Genomic DNA, 19,570 nt, shown 5'->3' on the forward strand with positions numbered 1-19,570 from the left:
AATATTTTTGTTGTTTTAGTAGTAAGTATTCAGTCAATATTCAATTTGTTTTGAGTAACAAAAAATATTTTTGTTTTATGGCTAAATTTGCTCTATTCAGTTCTGAAGCCTGGATAAATGCCACATCTGTAATGTAGTATTTTTGTCATGAACATATTTCTTTGACCTTTCACCTCATCTGTGAGTCAAATTACCTCTTGAGATTCACTTTCAAACTCCAAAGTTTGTTTGTTTGTTTCCATTGTTTCCCTATGGGAGACTATTAGTCATACTGTCATATTTGGAGATAGGTCACAACCTCCATCCTTTGATATTATTTATCACAGAGATCAAGGTTCAAGCAAACAAGAGCTCAGGATTCTTCGCATGATAGAGACATAAAGTCACTGGATGAAAGACAGGAGTAGCAGAGAGAAGAGAGAAAGCAATGGGGATTAAAAGTCTGCTCATTCTGAACTATTCCAGGGCTCAGGAATCCAGTTCCCCAGGGGTTCGGCTCTGCTCATCCCTCATCCTGCCTTATAAAGCCTGGAGCTCCAGGGCAACCCCATCACCCCCCGTCAGCTGTTGGCATCACAGTGACTGGCCACATATTCATACATAAATTAGTTTTCAGATGATTTAGCTAGGCTAGTCCACCCCATAATACTAGCTCTGGCATATTAACAGTCCTCATGTCATTGCAAAAAATGTGGAATATAAAAATATAGGTAACTCTTTACTTGAAGGGGGTGTTCCTAAAACTGTCATGACAACTTTATAATCAAGAGTTTTTATACATGCTTACGACAACTTTAACAGCAAAGCTAATTTGTATTGACAAAGATAAAGACAGGTAAAGATGCATTTGCATATGTCAGGTTGTCATAAAGACATCTCAAACAAGTCTGTATTTGCAATCACAACTGAGCTAATGACACTTAATGACAGTTGTCAAAAACTTTCCTTCATATTCAAAACGTGCCATGTCATGATTATACATTATTTGTTGCCAATATGCTTAAAATATATATTTTGTTTTGCTCAATGCATGAAAGGATGTCATACACGCATACTGTACTTATTTATGTATGCCTGCTTGATATATGTGTAATTAATGATAATAGTGATGATTTAGTTTAGGTGCAGAATTGCTTATTAATTAGGTTTCCTAACCCTTTTAAGACACCTATCTTTATTTTGTGTCTCTCTTTACAAACAAAATATAACTATTAATATCATTATTTTATAGTGACAAAATAGTTTATCATATCATGGAAATATGTATATTTCATAAATGAGTTTTTTTTATATATCTATTTATTTATGATAAAACTTGGAATTATATAACGGTGACTAAATGGTGCAAGAATTATAGTTTTTTCACCTAAAACTAGACCAAAAGTGTTTTCTTGATATCTATATGGGTTTGAGACACCATGTCCATACCATCCAAACCCTTTTCCTTTAATACCATGAAAACGAACTGAATGACATTTCCAGCGTGCGACGAGCACGTCTGCTGGCCATATTCAGAAATGGATCGCACCACCTCTCTGTTTATGACCATGTTTACGAGCATCATCAGAATAGCAGCCATAACATCAATCTCCCAAATCCATCTCATTCTGCTCTGTAATCCCCCATTGTCCAGAGGTGGATGAATCCCATCCAGCATGGATATGTTTAGAGGCCAATATTACAATATGAGTCATCCTAAGAGGAAAGCTAAAGCCTGACCCAAAATAAAAATCTAAATGTCATGGTGCTTGACATGAATGTGATGAAATATCATCACATGAGATGTGCTCATGGGGACGCAGTATGATTTTTAAAAAATACCATCAAATACATTAAATCAATTCACTGAATAGTAACTCATAGAAGCACTCAACCATGTTTTTGCCTCCCCAAAGACTTTTTTTAAGTCATCAGTTGTTTAATGAATCATTTCTTTCTTAGAAATGTTCATTTTTGGGTAATCTAAAGAACGTTTGCTTTGCAGAGTGCTGGCTTGCGGCTGAAAAGGCATCCATCACATAAAACATATGCCAGAGTAATTGGTGGTTCATTCCGCTAAGGCGACTGCTGATAAAATCAGGGACTAAGCCAAAGGATAGTGAGTGAGAATATTTGCATTCTTCAAAAAGCTTTTGTCCAGTGCAAAGCTTCTATTGATGAAGGTTGTTTGTGGAACCATCAATACCTGGTAAATCTACAAACAGTATCATCATGTTCATCACCAGCTGAACAGTAAATAAAGGCCAGTTTTACTAAACAAGATAAATTAGTGCAAGTACAAAATCCTGTATAGAAAAAGTATAGATACAAAAACGTTGTGTAGATGATCTACAGATGAAGAGCAAATTATAAAACAGACAGAGCAGCTCATTTCCATAATGGCCAATGCAGGGCATAAACCAGTAAAAACAAGCCAAGGATTACCAACCACAACAGTTAATAAAATGAAGACTCTTTTTGGCGTGTGAAATAGTTAGTCAGATGTCTGTAAACTCCATTTTGTAGTCAGAAATACACTTCTTACGTATGTTTTTCATTTGATGGAGACACTACATATGCAATATTGCCAGCTGCAGAATCACTGTCCACTGTGTTTAACCTGACAGTAGATTTTTTATGGCAAAAAAGGGTTTGTGCTGTTAGTAAGCTGTTTGTGTATATGGCTCTAGGACAATTGTGTTGTTGTCAGTATAGTTATGCAATGACCATATTGTTTCTTAAATGTACAAATTATGCATTATCTAGTTAAGTGTGATAATTTGCTTTCAGTTCCAGAACAGAAATGTAAAGTCATGTTACAAATTTTAATTTTTTAAACATTTTTAAGTTTAAATAATCTATATTAAAACTTTTTTAAAATTTTTAATTTCAGGGTTGATTTTAACTTTAGTTGAATATTTTAAATGTGATTATCTTGTCATACCTATACAAACCTATTTTTAGAAATAAATAAATTATAGTCAGCAACAAAATGTTTTAGTTTTAGTTTAGTCAGATTTAAAAATTTATAAATAACCCTATTTTTATCACTCCATAAATGTGAAAATATTCAATACAAGCAGAAAAAAATGTCCCCATGTACTATTAAAAAATATTTCTTAAAACTTTTAAAGCCTTACGCCTCTAAAGATATGTATTGCAACTGAAATAATTAGACGCATACTTGAAAAATGAATAGAATCCTCTTGTTAAGTTGTGACGTATCGTGACATTTGGAATCCTGTTTCTGGGTCCAAGCCACTACCCAATTGAGAAAATATTTGTTTATGACCACTTTTTAGTCATATCACACATTAAAGTGAATTTTGTATAAACTCATAGTGTAAATTTAATTCTCTGGGCTTGCTGCATCACAAATACCAAAATATATGCAATATATATGATTTTTGAAAGTATTACATCGCTTTGTAAGTGTCTATCATTATCATTTGATGAGTCTCCCCGTACAGTTTTATTGGACCCGGAAGCCGCTTTGTGTGACGTCACACTTAACAAGCGGATAAATGCTTAAATGCAAATTTTCTTTCCACCAACCCAAAAAAAGAGAAATTAAGAAAACTAATTCTCAATAACTGACCAATGTCTGAATAAACTATGATCTTGCCTATAGCATCATCCCATAAATGCAGTATTATCTACAATAATATCAACAACAAAACTCAGTCCAACAGCAAGCACAATGCTGCATCCTTACATTTCTCCATCTATTCATCTCTCCATTAGGCATGGAAGCTGATCTCTGTATCATCACCCCTGAAGTATGTGTCTATGTGAAGGCGTAGCGTCTCCACCAGGTCATGGGCATTGCATCATCCATCAGAAATGCCTCTGGCAGCGCAGTAAAGCCCGGCTCTAGGACTTGAAACCCAGCAGCGGGTAAATCAGCACCATTCCATACTTTCAATCCCCAATCGCCTTGACTGTGTGCCATCCATCATAGCAACAGTCATGACAATAGTTGCTTTTTATAAAGTAGTTTAAATCAGCTCATCGTCCAGCACAATGTAAAATCTTTCTGATCATCCCAGAGCTTTGTATGTCTGCTTTGCTCAGTTTGCCCTTCTCATGACTGCAGAAAAGCTGCATCTACTTCTGTTATAACTGATAGACACTATATTTCACAACATGTTATCTGCATCAAATTATTGTGTACATAATAGCAAGCACAGCTGTTTGTAATTTGAATTTGCAAGAATTCCAGCATTTATTTATTTTTATTCATTTTTTATTATAATATAATATAATATAATGCAATGTAATGTAAAATAATATATTATAATATAATATAATATAATATAATATAATATAATATAATATAATGTAAAAAAATATAATATAATATAATATAATATAATATAATATAATATAATATAATATAATATAATATAATATAATATAATATAATATAATATAATGTAAAATAATATAATATAATATAATATGATATAATATAATATAATATAATGCAATGTAAAATAATATAATATAATATAATATAATATTACAAAATATGATATTACAAAATATAATATAATTTAAAATAATATAATATAATATATGGAGGTTCGTTCCGCTGTGGTGACTCCTGATAAATACAGGCACTAATCCGAAGTAGAGTGAATGAATATAATATATGCAAAAATTGTATTTTTATATTTTAGGGTATTTTATAAACCAAAAATTTATATAATATAAAAATAATCATAATAAAAATGTATGAAATAAATTTCCTGCAATTTACCATACAAATCAAGTATATCTAAATAAAAACATATTAAATAATAGAAATAAAAAAGGATACAATAAAATAGGTATATTCTACTTCATTTCAGTCCATGTTTATTTTAAGTAACACAATCAGTTTAATTTGTTTTATTATAGTTATCTTTTTATAACACATAAACTGATGATTTTTATGATATTATTTTATTGATCATAAACATATTCATTTGTAGATTTTGCTTATCTTGATAATTTACCTAATTAGACTCAGAAGTCCCTGCATAAACGCTCAGCTCTAATTCTCTCTCGCTTTCTTTTGTTTTGTATGTATGTATATATAGTGAAATGCTTGTTAGTAGCGTATATGGTGAGAGTCATATTTAGACTGACATCCACAGACTGATCAGATTAGAACCACAACACAGCGTGGCTAGTTTGTTATCAGCATGTTTGTTAGTAATGGTGATAAACAGCATCCTAACACGCATTCTCCTGCTCCTTGTGCCACAGTTTTCCATCAGACTGGCTGCTCACCTTTCTTCGTGGGCTCAGGCATGTTGAGCCGTTCTCCAGCTGGAAGTGTTCAGAGGTGAGTGTGTGGCACAAGCTCTCCGTTAGCCAGAAACGCAGGTCAGGAACGCTGTGGAAGTCACTGAGGATGTGAGGGAGCGATGCAGGAAGGGCCGTGAATGAGAAAGCAACAGATCTGGGGGTGATAAACATATGAGGTTTTTATATAAGGCTCATCTTAGCCACTCCTCACTCTGTCTTTGATAATGGAGCCCAAAAACCTCCCTCCCCTCATGTGCTGAAGTCCTGGGGATTAGAGGAGGCTTGTGGTGGCCTGGAGACACACACACACATGCACACACACACACACACACACACACACACACACACACAGGGGCTTTGGAGTACAGTGCATTGCTGGAAAACAAAAACTAAAGAAGAAGGTATTTGTGTAGACAAGATGACATTGCTTTTAATATGTCACAAAGAGACATGTTAGTTATGTGTTTAAGGCCTTCGATTGAACCTTCAATATAATTTGGTAATGTGTAATCTAATATAGTTCGTTATAGATTTTGAGTCATTTGCAATGTTTTGTATAAACACAGTTGAAGTCAGAATTATTAACCCCCCTTTGAAAACAAACCATTATTTTACAATAACTTGCCTAATTACCCCAACCCGCCTAGTTAACCTAATTAACCTAGTTAAGCCTTTAAATGTCACTTTAAGCTGTATAGAAGTGTCTTGAAAATGATCTTGTCAAATATTATTTACTATCGTCATGGCAAAGATAAAATAATTCTTCTCTCCATTAAACAGAAATTAGGGGAAAAAATAAACAGGGGGCTAAAAATTCTGACTTCAACTGTATATATAGTAATTTGTAATTTTTTAAAATAAAATATGTATTTTAATTTCATTGTTTATATACTTTAATAATAGATAAAAATACAAAATATTTAATAAAAAGAAAAATGTAAATGTGGCAAAGGATAGGATTTTTTAGTTTGTTAAAAGTCATGTACAATATAGTAGAATAATCTGTAATAATGAATTATAATTATTAAAATATAAAAAAGTAAAAATTCTATAATGTGAAAATTTGAATTCATTTAAAAATTGAAAAATCATTTATCATTTAAAAATTAAGAAAATATATTTAAAAAATGATTCATTCATTCTTTTTCTTTTCGGCTTAGTCCCTTTATTAATCAGGGGTCACCACAGCAGAATGAACTGCCTACTTATCCAGCATATGTTTTATGCAATGGATGCCCTTCCAGCTGCAAGCCATCTCTTTGAAACATCCATACACACTTATTCACACACATACACTACGGAAAGCTTAGCCTACCCAATTCATCTATAGCGTATGTCTTTGGACTGTTGGAAAAACCGGAGCACCCGGAGGAAACCATCGTGAACATGGGGAGAACATGCATGTTATATATATATATATAATTATTAACCCCCCTGAGTTTTTAGACCCCCTATTTATTTTTTCCCCAATTTTTGTTTAACGGAGAGATTTTTTTAAACACATTTCTAAACATTATAGTTTTAATAACTAATTTCTAATAACTGTTAATTTTATCTTTGCCATGATGACAGTAAATAATATTTGACTTGATGTTTTTCAAGACACTTCTATACAGTTTAAAGTGACTTTTAAAGGCTTAACTAGGTTAATTAGGTTAACTAGGTAGGATAATTAGGCAAGTTGTAGTATAACGATGGTTTGTTCTGTAGACAGTTGAAAAAAATTTGTGCAAAGGGGCTAAAAATTTTGTCCTTAAAATGGTGCTTAAAAATTAATAACCGCTTTCATTCTAGCCGAAATTAAAGACCTTCTCCAGACTAAAAAAAATATCAGACATACTGTGTAAGTTTTCTTTCCCAGTTAAACATAGTTTGGGATATATTTAAAAAAGAAAAAAAATCATATTCATGTGATTTATTATTATTATTATTATTTTTTTTTATATAAATTTGCAACAATTTAAAAAAATCTTTAAAAAAAATCACATTGCCATTATGGGGTATTGTGTGTATTTAATCCATAAATGAATTTAATCCATTTTGGAATAAGTCTGTAACATAAAATAATGTGGGAAAAGTGAAGCCCTATGAATACTTTCCGGATGCATATAATATACGTATAATGCATGGAATACATAATTTAACAAAATATAAAATCTGAATCATGACAATATAATTTTTGTAATTGATAAAAAACATAAATTAGAATTTTATTAATATATTATAAACCTACAGTACAAATATATACAAATATAAATAAACACATACATTACGAATATATTAGACTTTGCTACCTGTCTGTAATATTCTCCCTCTAATCCTGCAAATGAGGTGTTTGTAATGAAGAGACGACTCTGCCAATTGGTAGCTGATATATCAGTGTTCACTATGAGGCCCATGTCAAGGGCAATCACTATAGGCTAAATCAAACCCATATTATTATTAGGTGATGCTGTCATGCAGGGGATCCCAGTCTCCACACTCCACCCTTTCCCTTCAAGGCCTGCAGCTGATATTTAGGGCTTAGTGGGAAAAATAGGAAACATTCACTTCACCTTTTAGCCAAGTGCCATAGCTGAGTTTGATGTAATGTGGACGAGGGCCAGGAGCTCTGATCTGAACAAGCATGACTGTAAATTCTGTTAAGATGCCTGAGCACTGCTTTTATAGGCTATTATTAGCTGCGCTGAACTCTGACATTTGACATCAACATGGAAAGATGGTGGAACTGTGGGATTGTTGATGTCATTGTCAAGACACTAATGATCCTGTTAACACTTTCCCTCTCACCATAAATCTTGTCCTGGTTCTTGCAGATCTGACAGGAGTTTGCATAGGGAGGCCCCAATTTAAATTTTACAGTGTAATGAGCAACTATATTTCATCTATGATGGCTTTCTTATATTTGTCTGATACAGAGGAAAGGTCTAAATTCCTGCTTCTTGCAGCCAATATATATTTCAGAAAACAAAACATTTTATTTTTAGAAATGCATCATTTGAATGGGGTCAGTTTGATCTTATTTAATGATTAACGTCTGGTAATACGTGGTTTATTTTAAAAATTATATTTTAATGAACAAAATGTCAAAAAACCTTTAAAAAAATTATATTCTAGAGGTTTTAAGTAGTGAGGTTACATTGACCCTAATGGTGAAAGCTTGTTATAAAATTTTAGGCTAATAGGTTAAGTAAAATAGAAAATTTGTCAGTCAGAGAAATTAAGCTGTCCTAACATAATGAAGAGAATTAAGTTACTCAAATGAACACCTTATGAAAGTCTCATAAAATACTAAATAATATGATATTTAATGCTGGGACAAGAGAATGTGAAGTAGACAAGACAGGACAAACAGAACAACATGGTTGTAAACATGGTCATAAACTGAAAAACAACACACAAGGTGATTGTACAAAAGCTAAAAAGATTGAAGCAAAAATACAACCAAATTAGTAACCATGGCTGAACACAGGGAAGGAAAACTAAATGACTCTGACACGGTTATTACAGGTGCAGTATCTAAGTTTCACACCCAGTGGTTGAACTAGGTATTACATTCCTGGATAAAACCAAACACAAGTGCGGGTTGCCAGATTGAGGAGCAAGTCTAATGATCAAGCAATAAAAAATTTAAATAAAAATTTTTAAAAAACAGTACGCAATAGAGGGAATATTTTCCATATTGAAAGAAGTTTTTGTTGTAACCAACACTTCTAATTAATATATTAAAAAGGGCTTGTATTTATTGCATCTTAACAACAGGATAAACTGTGATCATCTCAGGTACACCTCGTGTGATTTATTCAGTGTTAAATGCTAATAATGTGAGTTTAAATGCCATTTTACATGACATTTATTGCTATACTACTGAAAGCAGCAGCAGATAGTTTACCTCAGATCTTGAAAATGAAACACACAGTTTGAAATTGAACTTTAGAACTGTGACTCAGTGTAAACCAACACATATCAGTGATTCAGCATGAACATTTAATTATGTTAAAGAGGTTTAATATGTATTAATTAGATTATAAACCATTCCATTTCGTGAGTTAAAGCATATTCTGTGCTTCTTAATGGCTTTATTTAAATTTCTGTCGTTTCATCTGGTGCAAACAGCCAAATTGCTTATCACTGCGTATCTCGTTATGTAGCATGTTGTTAGGACATGCGGTTACAATTTAACTCTCCCATCTAATGTTTACGCTCATAATATTTATATTATTTGCTATATAATAACCACCTCATGTAGAACTCTGAATCTGCGTCTCATTTAGGAGGCTGCTACTGTCCACCGGAGGTCACATTTTGGTCACAGACCATGATGTGTGAATAAAAATATGTGGTTTTCCACCAAGGCAATCCAGGGTGCTGAAATATAATTGGCTAAAGGGGCATTGGGCGAGTTAAAAGAACCAAAACAAAGACAGCGTTCCGGCACGAAAAACACATTTTCAAAGCAGAATATCTGACTTCAGCACTGTTTTTCAGATAAACAAGAATGCTCACTTAGCATGTTTCTTAAATATCTGCAAACATATTATGTTTTTTTTTTATAATTTAAAAACTTACATACAGCACCTTTAAAGTTTTTAATGTCTAAATGAGAAAGGCTGATGTTTTATCTGGGTTCAATTTTAATGGCGCTGCTCCCTGGAACTCCAATCAAGGAAATGGGAAGCCTAATGAGTTGTTCAAATGCATATGTAGTAGAAGTGGTGGACAGATGGCGGAATGATAAACCATTGCACAGATCACTGGTAAATTGAAGAAAGGCTTGGTCACCACTGTTGTACCTGCTGGTGATGTGTTGCACTGTTGTTGATGTGCTGCTACTGGTGATTTGTGCAACACATGAGAGTATAGATTTACTTGGTCAATATGGCAAGCCCTGTCTTTTGGTGACTACTGTGAAATTATTAGATCACAATAAATCCCATGACATATGGAGTTGTCCTGAGGTCTTTGCTCTTTCAGTGTTTTTAACTGCATCGACTGACTATTGTCGAAACAGCTGTAAAGGAGAATGACGCTGTGCTGAAGTACAGCACTTAGTACTTCAGTAACAACAATAATTGAACAGGTCACTTTAGTTTTTGTTGCTGATTTGAAATATGTCATTTAATTATAAGTTCAGCGAGCAGTTTTCAGACAGATAGGACTTTGGTTTTGGATGAATTGCCTGGAGGTGTTGCCAGGTAAACTGACTTGAAAAAGACTTTAATTTCTATGCATTGTGAGCTTTTGGTTGTACCGCTGAAACCAATGGCAGAGGTTGAAAAAACCAATTGTCATCTTCTCATATGGTCACATGAACAGTAAAATTAGATGCTCCTGCTGTGCCGGTGCCATATTATATATTAAGCCAGCACCTTCCTTTAGTAATTTCAGGCTGCAATTTCCTACTCTGAAATACTCTTGAAAGGAATTCATCATCAGTCATTCTGTCCGTAAGTGCACTTCCCATTAAATAAATCTTCAAGATGTGAACTTTAAGCCTGTGCAAGACAAGTATGTTATTTCATTATGAATTTTAAATCACTTTCTTAGCCGGCAATGCAAGATGTAATGAGATAATGAATGGAGTGCCTTCTTCTACGCCTATTACAAGCCATCTTGACTGACTAAGTGGATTTTAAGCTATCTTTTTTTCACATTTCTGGCCTTTATTGGTAGCAGAGCCTCCAGCAAGAGACAGGCCCATTTATAACACAGATCTAAAGGCAGGGTGCTGGGGAAGTATCATGTGGGCCACAAAACCATTTGGACCAGACTGCTGGTTAAAGGTTCATGTCGCCCATGGGGATTTAGCTCTTACCCTCACCATAAAAAGCTCAGACGAGAGAGTCACAGTGGCACCTGCCTTCTCAAACACACACACACACACACAAACCTAAACAAAGACCAGCCGAACATCGACATCTCATTAATATTCAACAGAATGGAGTTTCTCCCTAGAGCAGCCAATGCTTTAGATATAGCCATTCAGAATGGAAACTATGAATAGTCGCTGCAGAAATAGATTCCTCTGCTCTCTGTGAATAAGTCATTGAGGGACTATAAAGGGAGAGACTATAAACGCTATCTCTGAAAGGCAGATTAGCATGCGCGAGTAGCACCCAGTGGCCGCTTAGTCAGTCAGAGAGAAGAATCTGTCTTTTAGTAGGTGCTGTTAACAGGTTAAGGATACACACTGATGTCCGTCAAGAGAACAACCTCAACAGCTGCTTCCCTTGGCTCCAGAAGCTCTTCAGCCATACTTTAAAATGCATGCATTCATGGCAGTGTGTAACAGAATCTTAAACCAAGTGACATTTATTGTAAAGAAAGACTGCAGATGCAGATTTAGTGCTTCAGACAGGACATTTGTTATGCTAAAATGTTCAAATATTGCATAATGTTTAGAGATAGTCATCACAAAAGGTTGGATAGATTTTTCTCAGAGAGGGAATAATGTATTCGAGGATGCCACATTAAAATTTTAGTATTTTATTTTTAAACGTGAATCACAGAAGACAAAAATCTTGTCAGACATATTTGAATTCATTCTTGCCATTTTAACTCTGTTAACTGCCCCATCAAGAAAAAATTTGTATTGCATTTCTTAACTCCTAATGTCGCTAACACACTCAATGCATTTTTTAAAACACCTCATTATTTCTGAAATATCAACCTCTACAAATGTTTGATATGTTAGAGTGATTTAAAGATAAATCGCACACTTCTGCAGTAAAGTGCGTGAAAGCACAACATGGTCTAACACATGAAATACATGGCCAGAAGGGGACAATTATGTAACATGGTGAGCATACTGAAGTGATCCAGTATACTGAGCATGTGAGCTACCTGTAAACTGTGTGAAAACGGTATTCTTTAGTCCGGACACATTTATTTGTAATAGAAAGGAAATATTTTTTGTTAAAAAATTAAAATAAAATATATAAAATGAGATATAAAGTCACAAGTGACTCATGGGTATTTATTAAGGATAATAAGAATAACAAATATTCTATAAACAGTTATTTTCCACCTGGTGTTAAATGTTAGTGACATCTTAATATAAATAATCTGTATTTACAATGTTAGTCGCCCTGCTTCACCCATATTCTCTGACCTCATGGCTCGGCTTAAAGAACATTTATTAAACGGCACATGGCCTAATAAAGGTGCCTCCTTCTCTGTAAAAAAGCACATATTGCTTAGACAACTCTATATTTTCCTCTTAGCAAATAGTCGCCTCCATATAAAATTGGTAAAATTACTTTAATTAATACATATACTATGAAAAATCTGAAAAATATGAAGTGTAAGACTTATGTAAGGCAATTTATTTAAAAACATAAACAAAAAAAATTTGAATACTGAATCATCTTTATTTTTGAAGTATGCCACAAAAAAGACTCCATGTGAAACTTATTATTTTGTTTTTTTTCAATAAAACCAAAACCAAGTGTATTATGCTGTGTAGTGTAAACCATTATTTAAAACAGTCATTCTTTAAATGACTTTAACAGTCAAAATATGATGAACCATTTGGTTGAGCAGGCAGTTAAGGGAGTCTGTTAATGGATCGCAGTGCACTAAATAATAATGAATTGATTTTTACAGTATTACAATACCACTATATGTCGAACCAATAAGTGTGCATGTTTGTCAGAAAGAGGATTATAATAATCTGAAATATAATGAATTGTATTATAAAAAAGACATTATAAAGTAAATCAATAATACAAAAAGACTAATAAAAGTAACAAAAACAGAAGATTCATTATCAAAACATCAACTACACTTAAAAAGAAACCTGAAAATACAAAATTATGAGATTATATTTTTATTTTATGTTATTATATACATGAGCTCAGCATAATTGAGTGCACCCCATTTTGAAAATCATTATTTTATCTATTTCTCAGTGAATATAGGCAATGTTTTTTTTGTGCATTTAAACAAACAAATATATTTATTAAAATAGTGTTTTAGTCACCAAACAAATTTAGAAATTAAAGGATAAAGCTATTAAATTCAAGCAAAATATTGCAATTTTTTTCAATTATGTTGCTTCTCTTGATTTTTTTCTCTTTAAAGAAAAATTATTTAATAATTTTCTGTAACATATACATTTGCTGTATTAGTTTTTGGACTGTTATAGTAAGTTATTTTGTTAGATAAGCTCCAGATTTAGCTTTAGTATTGACTAATCTAATGTAAATGCACCAATATAGTATTGTTTAGCTTCCTAATAAAAATAAGAATGTAAAAGATAGATTTGTGAGGGGTCAACTTATATATGCTGAGCACTGTAAAATGGTCAATGTGTTTTTATGCCAGCTAATTGATAATTCAGATTTAAGTTGTAACCTAGAATAAAAACACACACAAAAGAAATACAACAGTAGCAAAGAAGTCACAATCAGAATAAAAGCAGTGTATCAGCTTTGCCACCTACTGGAGACAAGTGAACAATGCGGGAAGTAGGAGATAATGGTCTGTTTTTATTTGTTTTGGTTAGTACATAACTTTTGCAAGTGTAAAAAAAATAAAAATAAAACATACACCAATACATTTTAAAGACTTTTTATCTGCATGGGGATATTCAAAGTGCAGAACAAGTACAAATCCTAAATGTCATCTTTTCGCTGAGCATAATCGGCTGACCATCAAGAAAGAAAATTAGAAACCAATTTAACCCTCCTCCTCTTACCAAGGCAATTAAGATATCACAAGAGTGCGAAATAATGAGGTCATTCATCTCTCATTTGGATCCTCACGCTGCTTTCTTTGCACCACGCTGGCTCTGTAAAGTAGAAAGTGTAGTGACACTGAACTGGTAAGTCAGTTTCTTTTTCACTTTAATGATCTCCCCCGAGCGGCTATAATTTCGCAAGGCCCGGGACATTTTCTGGTAGGTCATAGGCATTCGATTCCCCTTCCTTTGACCCCACAGCTCCGCCACATGCTCCTTGTTTTTAGCAGAAAAGCAGAAAACACCAACCGAAGCTGGTACCCAGGATACACAATGCGCCATATCTGGATCCTCCAGCATCTCAAATAAGAAGTGAAAAAGACGCAGCTTTTTCCCTGCAATCATATACAGATGATTGTGGTCAAACTGTTTATGCATGAAGGCCTATGGAAAGCATTTCCCATCAAGCAGGTATTATGATAGGTGTAATTAAGATAAGCATCTGAAGGCCAGACAAAATGAGGGAGAACTGAGATTCTGGGTTGGCAGTTATGGGCAGGACGAGCTGCAGTTCCCCTACAGGTTATTCTTCACTTTGAGATAACATCTAAATAAACCACAAAAGCAGAACTGACCTTTCTCTGCAGTTGTACTGCTGGGCAGTGACTTGACACGCTTTTCAGGTGTCGCATGCAGAATTAAAGGGCTTTCTGCTGCCTTTAGGGTGTTTATTCCTCGCCCGTCCGATATGTTTGCTTTGGGCAAAGATTCCATGACCTGTTCGTTGAACAAAAGTGTTTGGATTCAGAAATGAAAAGTTTCAGCGCTCTAAGAAATATAAAACAGCCTTTTTTTTGTCCACTTTAAGTGCAAATAATGTCTATTCCCGGTACTAATATGTACATTTAAAGCAATAGTTCACCAAAAATGTCAATGTCCTCATAATTTATTAACCCTTGAGATGACCGTATGCAGACCAACACAGTCAGAAGAGCTTTCAGTTTTATCCTGGCTCTTTAATGCATTCTGGGTAGTGGCCCTTGTTTATAGTTTTCAAAAGCACATAAATTAATAATAAAACTAAGCTGTATGATGCCAGGACGTTATCACATATCATATTCCAGCGGAAGTCAGTGATTTTTTTTTTCTAATTTAAACATTTAAAATATTTTATTAGAGGTTGTCAGCGAGGTCTTAAAAAGTATAAAAAATCGATAAATAAATCTAGGGAAATTTAAGGCCCTTAAAAAGTATTTCAAGGTAATAAATTTGGTATAAGTATGCTAAAGTACGCCTGATTACCTTTGAATAATGGGATGCTGTGTAGTTTATGAAATCAAACAAATCCTGCTAGATTTGACATCATGCTGCTATGTTTACTATAGTAACTAGGGAAACACTGTTTTTCCTGCTGTTGTAAAGGCACCACCTGCTGGATTACCATTTTTATTTAGTATATAAATACACTTTTAGTTTAGGATTCGTTTCTTTCTAAATCAGTATTTAGTAAATATACTGCAAGTTAAAGTGTCTGCAATGTTACTGGTAATAATGTCTGTAAATGTATGCAAAGAGTCTTAAAAAAAGGTATTGAATGTATTTCAATCTCTGATTCCTGTATATACCATTAAGAAAACTCATCAATCTGCTTCACAAGACAGTGTTAACCACTTGGTGGTGTAAGATGTTTTACTTACTTTTAGCTTTTAAAAAGGGCCACTACCAACACTATTAGCCACTCTACCCAACACTATTATACAACAACTCTGGTTGTGTTTGTCTAAAAGAAGAATGCCATAAGCACAGAGGATGGATTTTTATATTTGGGTGAACTCATTTCTTTAAAATACCAATGTGGATCCTTTAGGTACAAGCACATGTACCTTTTGAAAGTGTACTGTCCCAGTGACAGTTTTGTACCATTATTTCTTAAAAGGAATGACACAAAGTGTTAACATGAATGTTTCACCTGAGTTTCCTGTCCTGAAACTTTGATGAAATTCTCCTCATCTGGCCGTTTCTCTGCAGAAGTGTCCACAGAGCCACTGGATGATGTGACAGAGAGATCCGTCACTGCAGGTGTGTTAGAAAAAGAGTTAGTGGTAATAACAGGCAGGCATCCTAACCCCTAAAGTCGGTGTTCTTTTCCATTGTGTGTAAAACTTTAGCAATTTCTGAGTAAAGGTTCTTTCCACACCTTTTTCACTGCAATGTTTTCAGAGCAACAGGTGCATGTTAATTGGTATTAAAATAAAACAATTTGTTTAAATCAATGTTCAATTAAATTAGTTCAGTATAAAAAGAACAATGATAAAACAAATTACTGTACTGTGGTTTTGTTTCTAAGAAAATCTTTGTATTTGTTTGTGATGATTTATTATTGTGACTTGCATGTTATTAATTAATCTTGAATGTTATTAATTTGTAATTATTCATTTGTAACAAACAATGGTACACTGAAAAAAATATTCATTGGATTTGCAAAACAAATTTAGGGTAAGTTGTTGCAAACAATTTATATGGGCTGAATTTAAACAAACAAATTAAGTTGAACATTTCATTCATTAATGTTTTCTTCAGCTTAGTCTCTTTATTAATCCGGGGTCGCCACAGTGGAATGAACCGCCAAATTATCCAGCACATGTTTTTCGCAGCGGATGCCCTTCCAGCTGCAACCAATCTCTGGGAAACATCCATCCACACTCATTCCCTACTGACAATTTAGCCTACACAAATTACCTGTACCGCATGTCTTTGGACTGTGGGGAAAACTGGAGCACCGAGAGGAAACCCACGTGAACGCAGGGAGAACATGCAAACTCCACACAGAAACGCCAACTGACCCTGCCGAGACTGGAACCAGCGACCGTCTTGCTGTGACATGACAGCACTACCTACTGCATCACTGCGTCGCCCAAGTTGAACAATTCTAAATTTAATTTCTTTAAATTCAGCCCATATACTACAACCACTTACCTTAAAAAAATTGTAAATCCAATAAATCATTTTTTACAGTGTAGTATATCAAGTAGATTTTGTAGTAGATTTTAAGCATGCTTATATTAAATTTAATATTAAATAATAAAATATTTGACATGCAAATTGTTCACTGGTGACAAATGGTCTGCATTTGTTGACATGCATTGGTGTGTCAATAATGACAGATTTTTCGTTTTTGGTTGAGCTGTTCCTTTAAGCTGTTTTCTTACTGTCCCATAGAGCTTTTCTGTGAGATTCCTGCCTGTAGTGCTCCTCTAGAAATTCCAGAATCACCTCCAAATCCGTCTGATAATCCTGCGGACTGTTCTGGTAAGAAGAAATATATATTTTGATCTCACACAAAATAATGATCTACCAAGTATTTGGCTTGCAATGACACAATAGCTGATATACCAGAAAATAAATTTGAAAATGCAACATTTAGAAAAATAATCCTTTGGTGACACTGTAAAAAAATGCTGGGTTTCACACAATGTCTTTATGTTGTCCCAACACAAATCGATTTAGTTACGTTTTTTTTTTATTTATTAAAATATTAAGTACATTTGCTAATTTAAGTGGATTGCACAAAAACAATTAAGTTGTTCCCCAAAAACTCAAGAGTTGTGTTGTTGCAGCTCATTTTAAATAAGTACTTTAAGCAAGCAACAAAAAATCTATATATTTTTAATGCATGTTAAAATATTCCATTTAAGGATCACAGTGCAGCAAAATATTCAGAAATTGTCATTTTAAATCTTTTGTTGTTAAAGAGTTTTTAGTCATTAAAAGTGTGATAAAATTTAGTTTAATCACTTATTTTTTTAAGGACTGGTCGGAATAAGTATGTTGGTTTATTTATTACATGAATATATCAGTTATACTAAAAGGTACCGGAACATTATTTCATCCATATTTTGATATTTTAATTTCACAAAAGTGATGGAAACAGTTTACTTGCACTTGTATAATACATCACTTTTGTAAATGTAATGTGATATGGACACCTTTGACCTTATGCATAATTACACTGTTAAAGTGATTTGTTACTTTTTAATATTATGCTTAGCTGCATTTACTTAACACCTTTAAGGAAATGGATTTGCTCACTTAATTTTTAAAGTAAAGTCGACTAATCACTGTATATATTTACACTTTTTACATGCTCTAAACAACACTAAAGCATATAGCAAGTATGTTGTGAATGACCAATTCTTGTTATCTAAATGTGCAACTACACAACAAGGACACCATAAAAAACGGCAACATAAAACAACAAAACATTGATTCTTACCATATTAGTGTTACAGATGTGATCCTCACTGTAGCTTTTCCTGTTACAAGTGTCAATCTGTTAATGAATAACCAATAACCAATAAGTTAAGGCTAAACTATTACTGTTTATGTGCCATGTGCTTTACAAAGTAAACTGTGCTTGCTCAAATGTTTCAGACTCATTTTATAAGTGAGTGAACGGACCTTTCTACAGTGATCTACGACCATACATAAATAACCAGACTTTTTTTTTTTTTTTTACCCAAAACCACAGCTTCTGTGGGCCCAACCATTCTCACACACACATACACACATCATGATCTTGAACACACATCTCTAACCTCCACCTTTATGGAACCAGTAACCACATCCTCTCCACTTTTAGAGATAACAGCCACCACCAGTTAACAATGACACACAGACAGAACTAAACCCACGCACATTCATTCCTGTTAAATTAATCTAGAGCTCTAAAATCAAGAAAACATGCTCGCAAAACTTCAATCATAAAGTCTGTAAGAGACCTGTGTTTATTGTCCAGTATGGAAATTATTATACAGCCGCACCGCATTAGTGTTTCATTGCTATCTTACAAAGAGGAAGGTGATTTGAGATCGGTTTGTAATACAACACACACAAAGCAGTCACAAACAATCGTATCTCTGTGAAATGAGATGAGCTCGGCCCAGTGTATTTGCAAAGAAATCAGCGTAAATGTTTATACAGCGCACACCGATTACAGTCGAGAGTTTCATAAACAAATGAAAAGGGATTGTTCAAGATAGAGAAGTTTATTTGAGCGATACATGTATGATACTATGTAAACAAGTTGAAAAAGAAGTAGAAGGCTGGCTAGACACAAACAGCAGATTAGAGCATGAATATGATTTTATTGAATAGAAGAAGCTGGATCATTTTTGCAGTTGCCGTTAAACATGGTGATTTTTAAAGACTTTTGAAATCTACAAAGGTGTGAAGTTAAAAACTTTTAACAACTTGAAACCTTTTGTCAAAAGTTATGCGTAAAAATATATATATATATTTTTTTTTGCTGTTTTGTAAAAATAAATGTTATTTGGATCAATATTTTGTGCATAAAACAAACATTAATCTGTTTTCAGTTTCCAGATAATGTTTACACATTGTTGTTCAAAAGTTTGTTGTCAGTAAGGTGTGTTTGTTTTTGTTTGTATATTTATTTATTTATTAAATTAGCTTATCTATTTGTTTGTTTGGGTTTGTTTCATTTATTTGATTTTAGTCGTTTTAGTTTTATATCGAAAAACAATGATAATGTCAATTAATATTCAAATGGTCCTTTAGAAATAATTGTAAACTTTGATTTAAAATATTTCTTCATAT

General features: G+C 33.4%; 3 protein-coding genes across 53 annotated transcripts in view; 1 reads left to right on the plus strand and 2 right to left on the minus strand.

The window, feature by feature from the left end:
• Nucleotides 1-5,430, minus strand: part of mybpc1 (myosin binding protein C1) — a 66,517-nt gene extending 61,087 nt beyond the window's left edge. For 31 of the 49 annotated variants that reach the window (XM_087246620.1, XM_087246627.1, XM_087246612.1 and 28 more), the window contains exon 1: nt 5,257-5,430. In XM_087246620.1, coding sequence (XP_087102746.1) covers nt 5,257-5,278 — 22 coding nt within the window. In that variant the 5' untranslated portion in view covers nt 5,279-5,430. 49 annotated transcript variants of the gene reach the window in all.
• LOC147844695 (uncharacterized) overlaps nt 1-19,570 on the plus strand; it is a 50,971-nt gene that overhangs the window by 7,453 nt on the left and 23,948 nt on the right. For 2 of the 3 annotated variants that reach the window (XM_087248162.1, XM_087248163.1), the window contains exons 4-7: nt 3,724-3,876; nt 5,233-5,311; nt 15,983-16,033; nt 17,174-17,263. In XM_087248162.1, the coding sequence (XP_087104288.1) occupies nt 3,724-3,782 (59 nt within the window). In that variant the 3' untranslated portion in view covers nt 3,783-3,876; nt 5,233-5,311; nt 15,983-16,033; nt 17,174-17,263. The remainder of the gene's footprint in view (nt 1-3,723; nt 3,877-5,232; nt 5,312-15,982; nt 16,034-17,173; nt 17,264-19,570) is intronic. The other variant, XM_087248164.1, reaches the window with a different exon arrangement.
• On the minus strand, nt 12,628-18,369 carry spi2 (Spi-2 proto-oncogene). The gene is made up of 5 exons (XM_087248161.1): nt 18,228-18,369; nt 17,164-17,260; nt 15,924-16,027; nt 14,590-14,731; nt 12,628-14,349 (listed from the first exon to the last, which is right to left on the minus strand). Exons 1-5 carry the CDS (start codon nt 18,228-18,230, stop codon nt 14,036-14,038), a joined length of 660 nt encoding a protein of 219 aa, XP_087104287.1. The 5' UTR covers nt 18,231-18,369; the 3' UTR covers nt 12,628-14,035.

The sequence above is a fragment of the Danio rerio genome, chromosome 4 (assembly GCF_052040795.2).
Source record: "Danio rerio strain M-AB ecotype USA chromosome 4, GRCz13ab, whole genome shotgun sequence".
NCBI lineage: Eukaryota > Metazoa > Chordata > Actinopteri > Cypriniformes > Danionidae > Danio > Danio rerio.

Bases quoted from the DNA above. Each gene is read 5' to 3' on its own strand.
- spi2 (XM_087248161.1), bottom strand. The intron at 16,028-17,163 runs GTAAGAAAACAG...ACACACCTGCAG, and splicing joins CAGAAAAGCTCTATGGGACA to TGACGGATCTCTCTGTCACA. The intron at 14,732-15,923 runs GTGAAACATTCA...TTCAACGAACAG, and splicing joins TTTCAGGACAGGAAACTCAG to GTCATGGAATCTTTGCCCAA.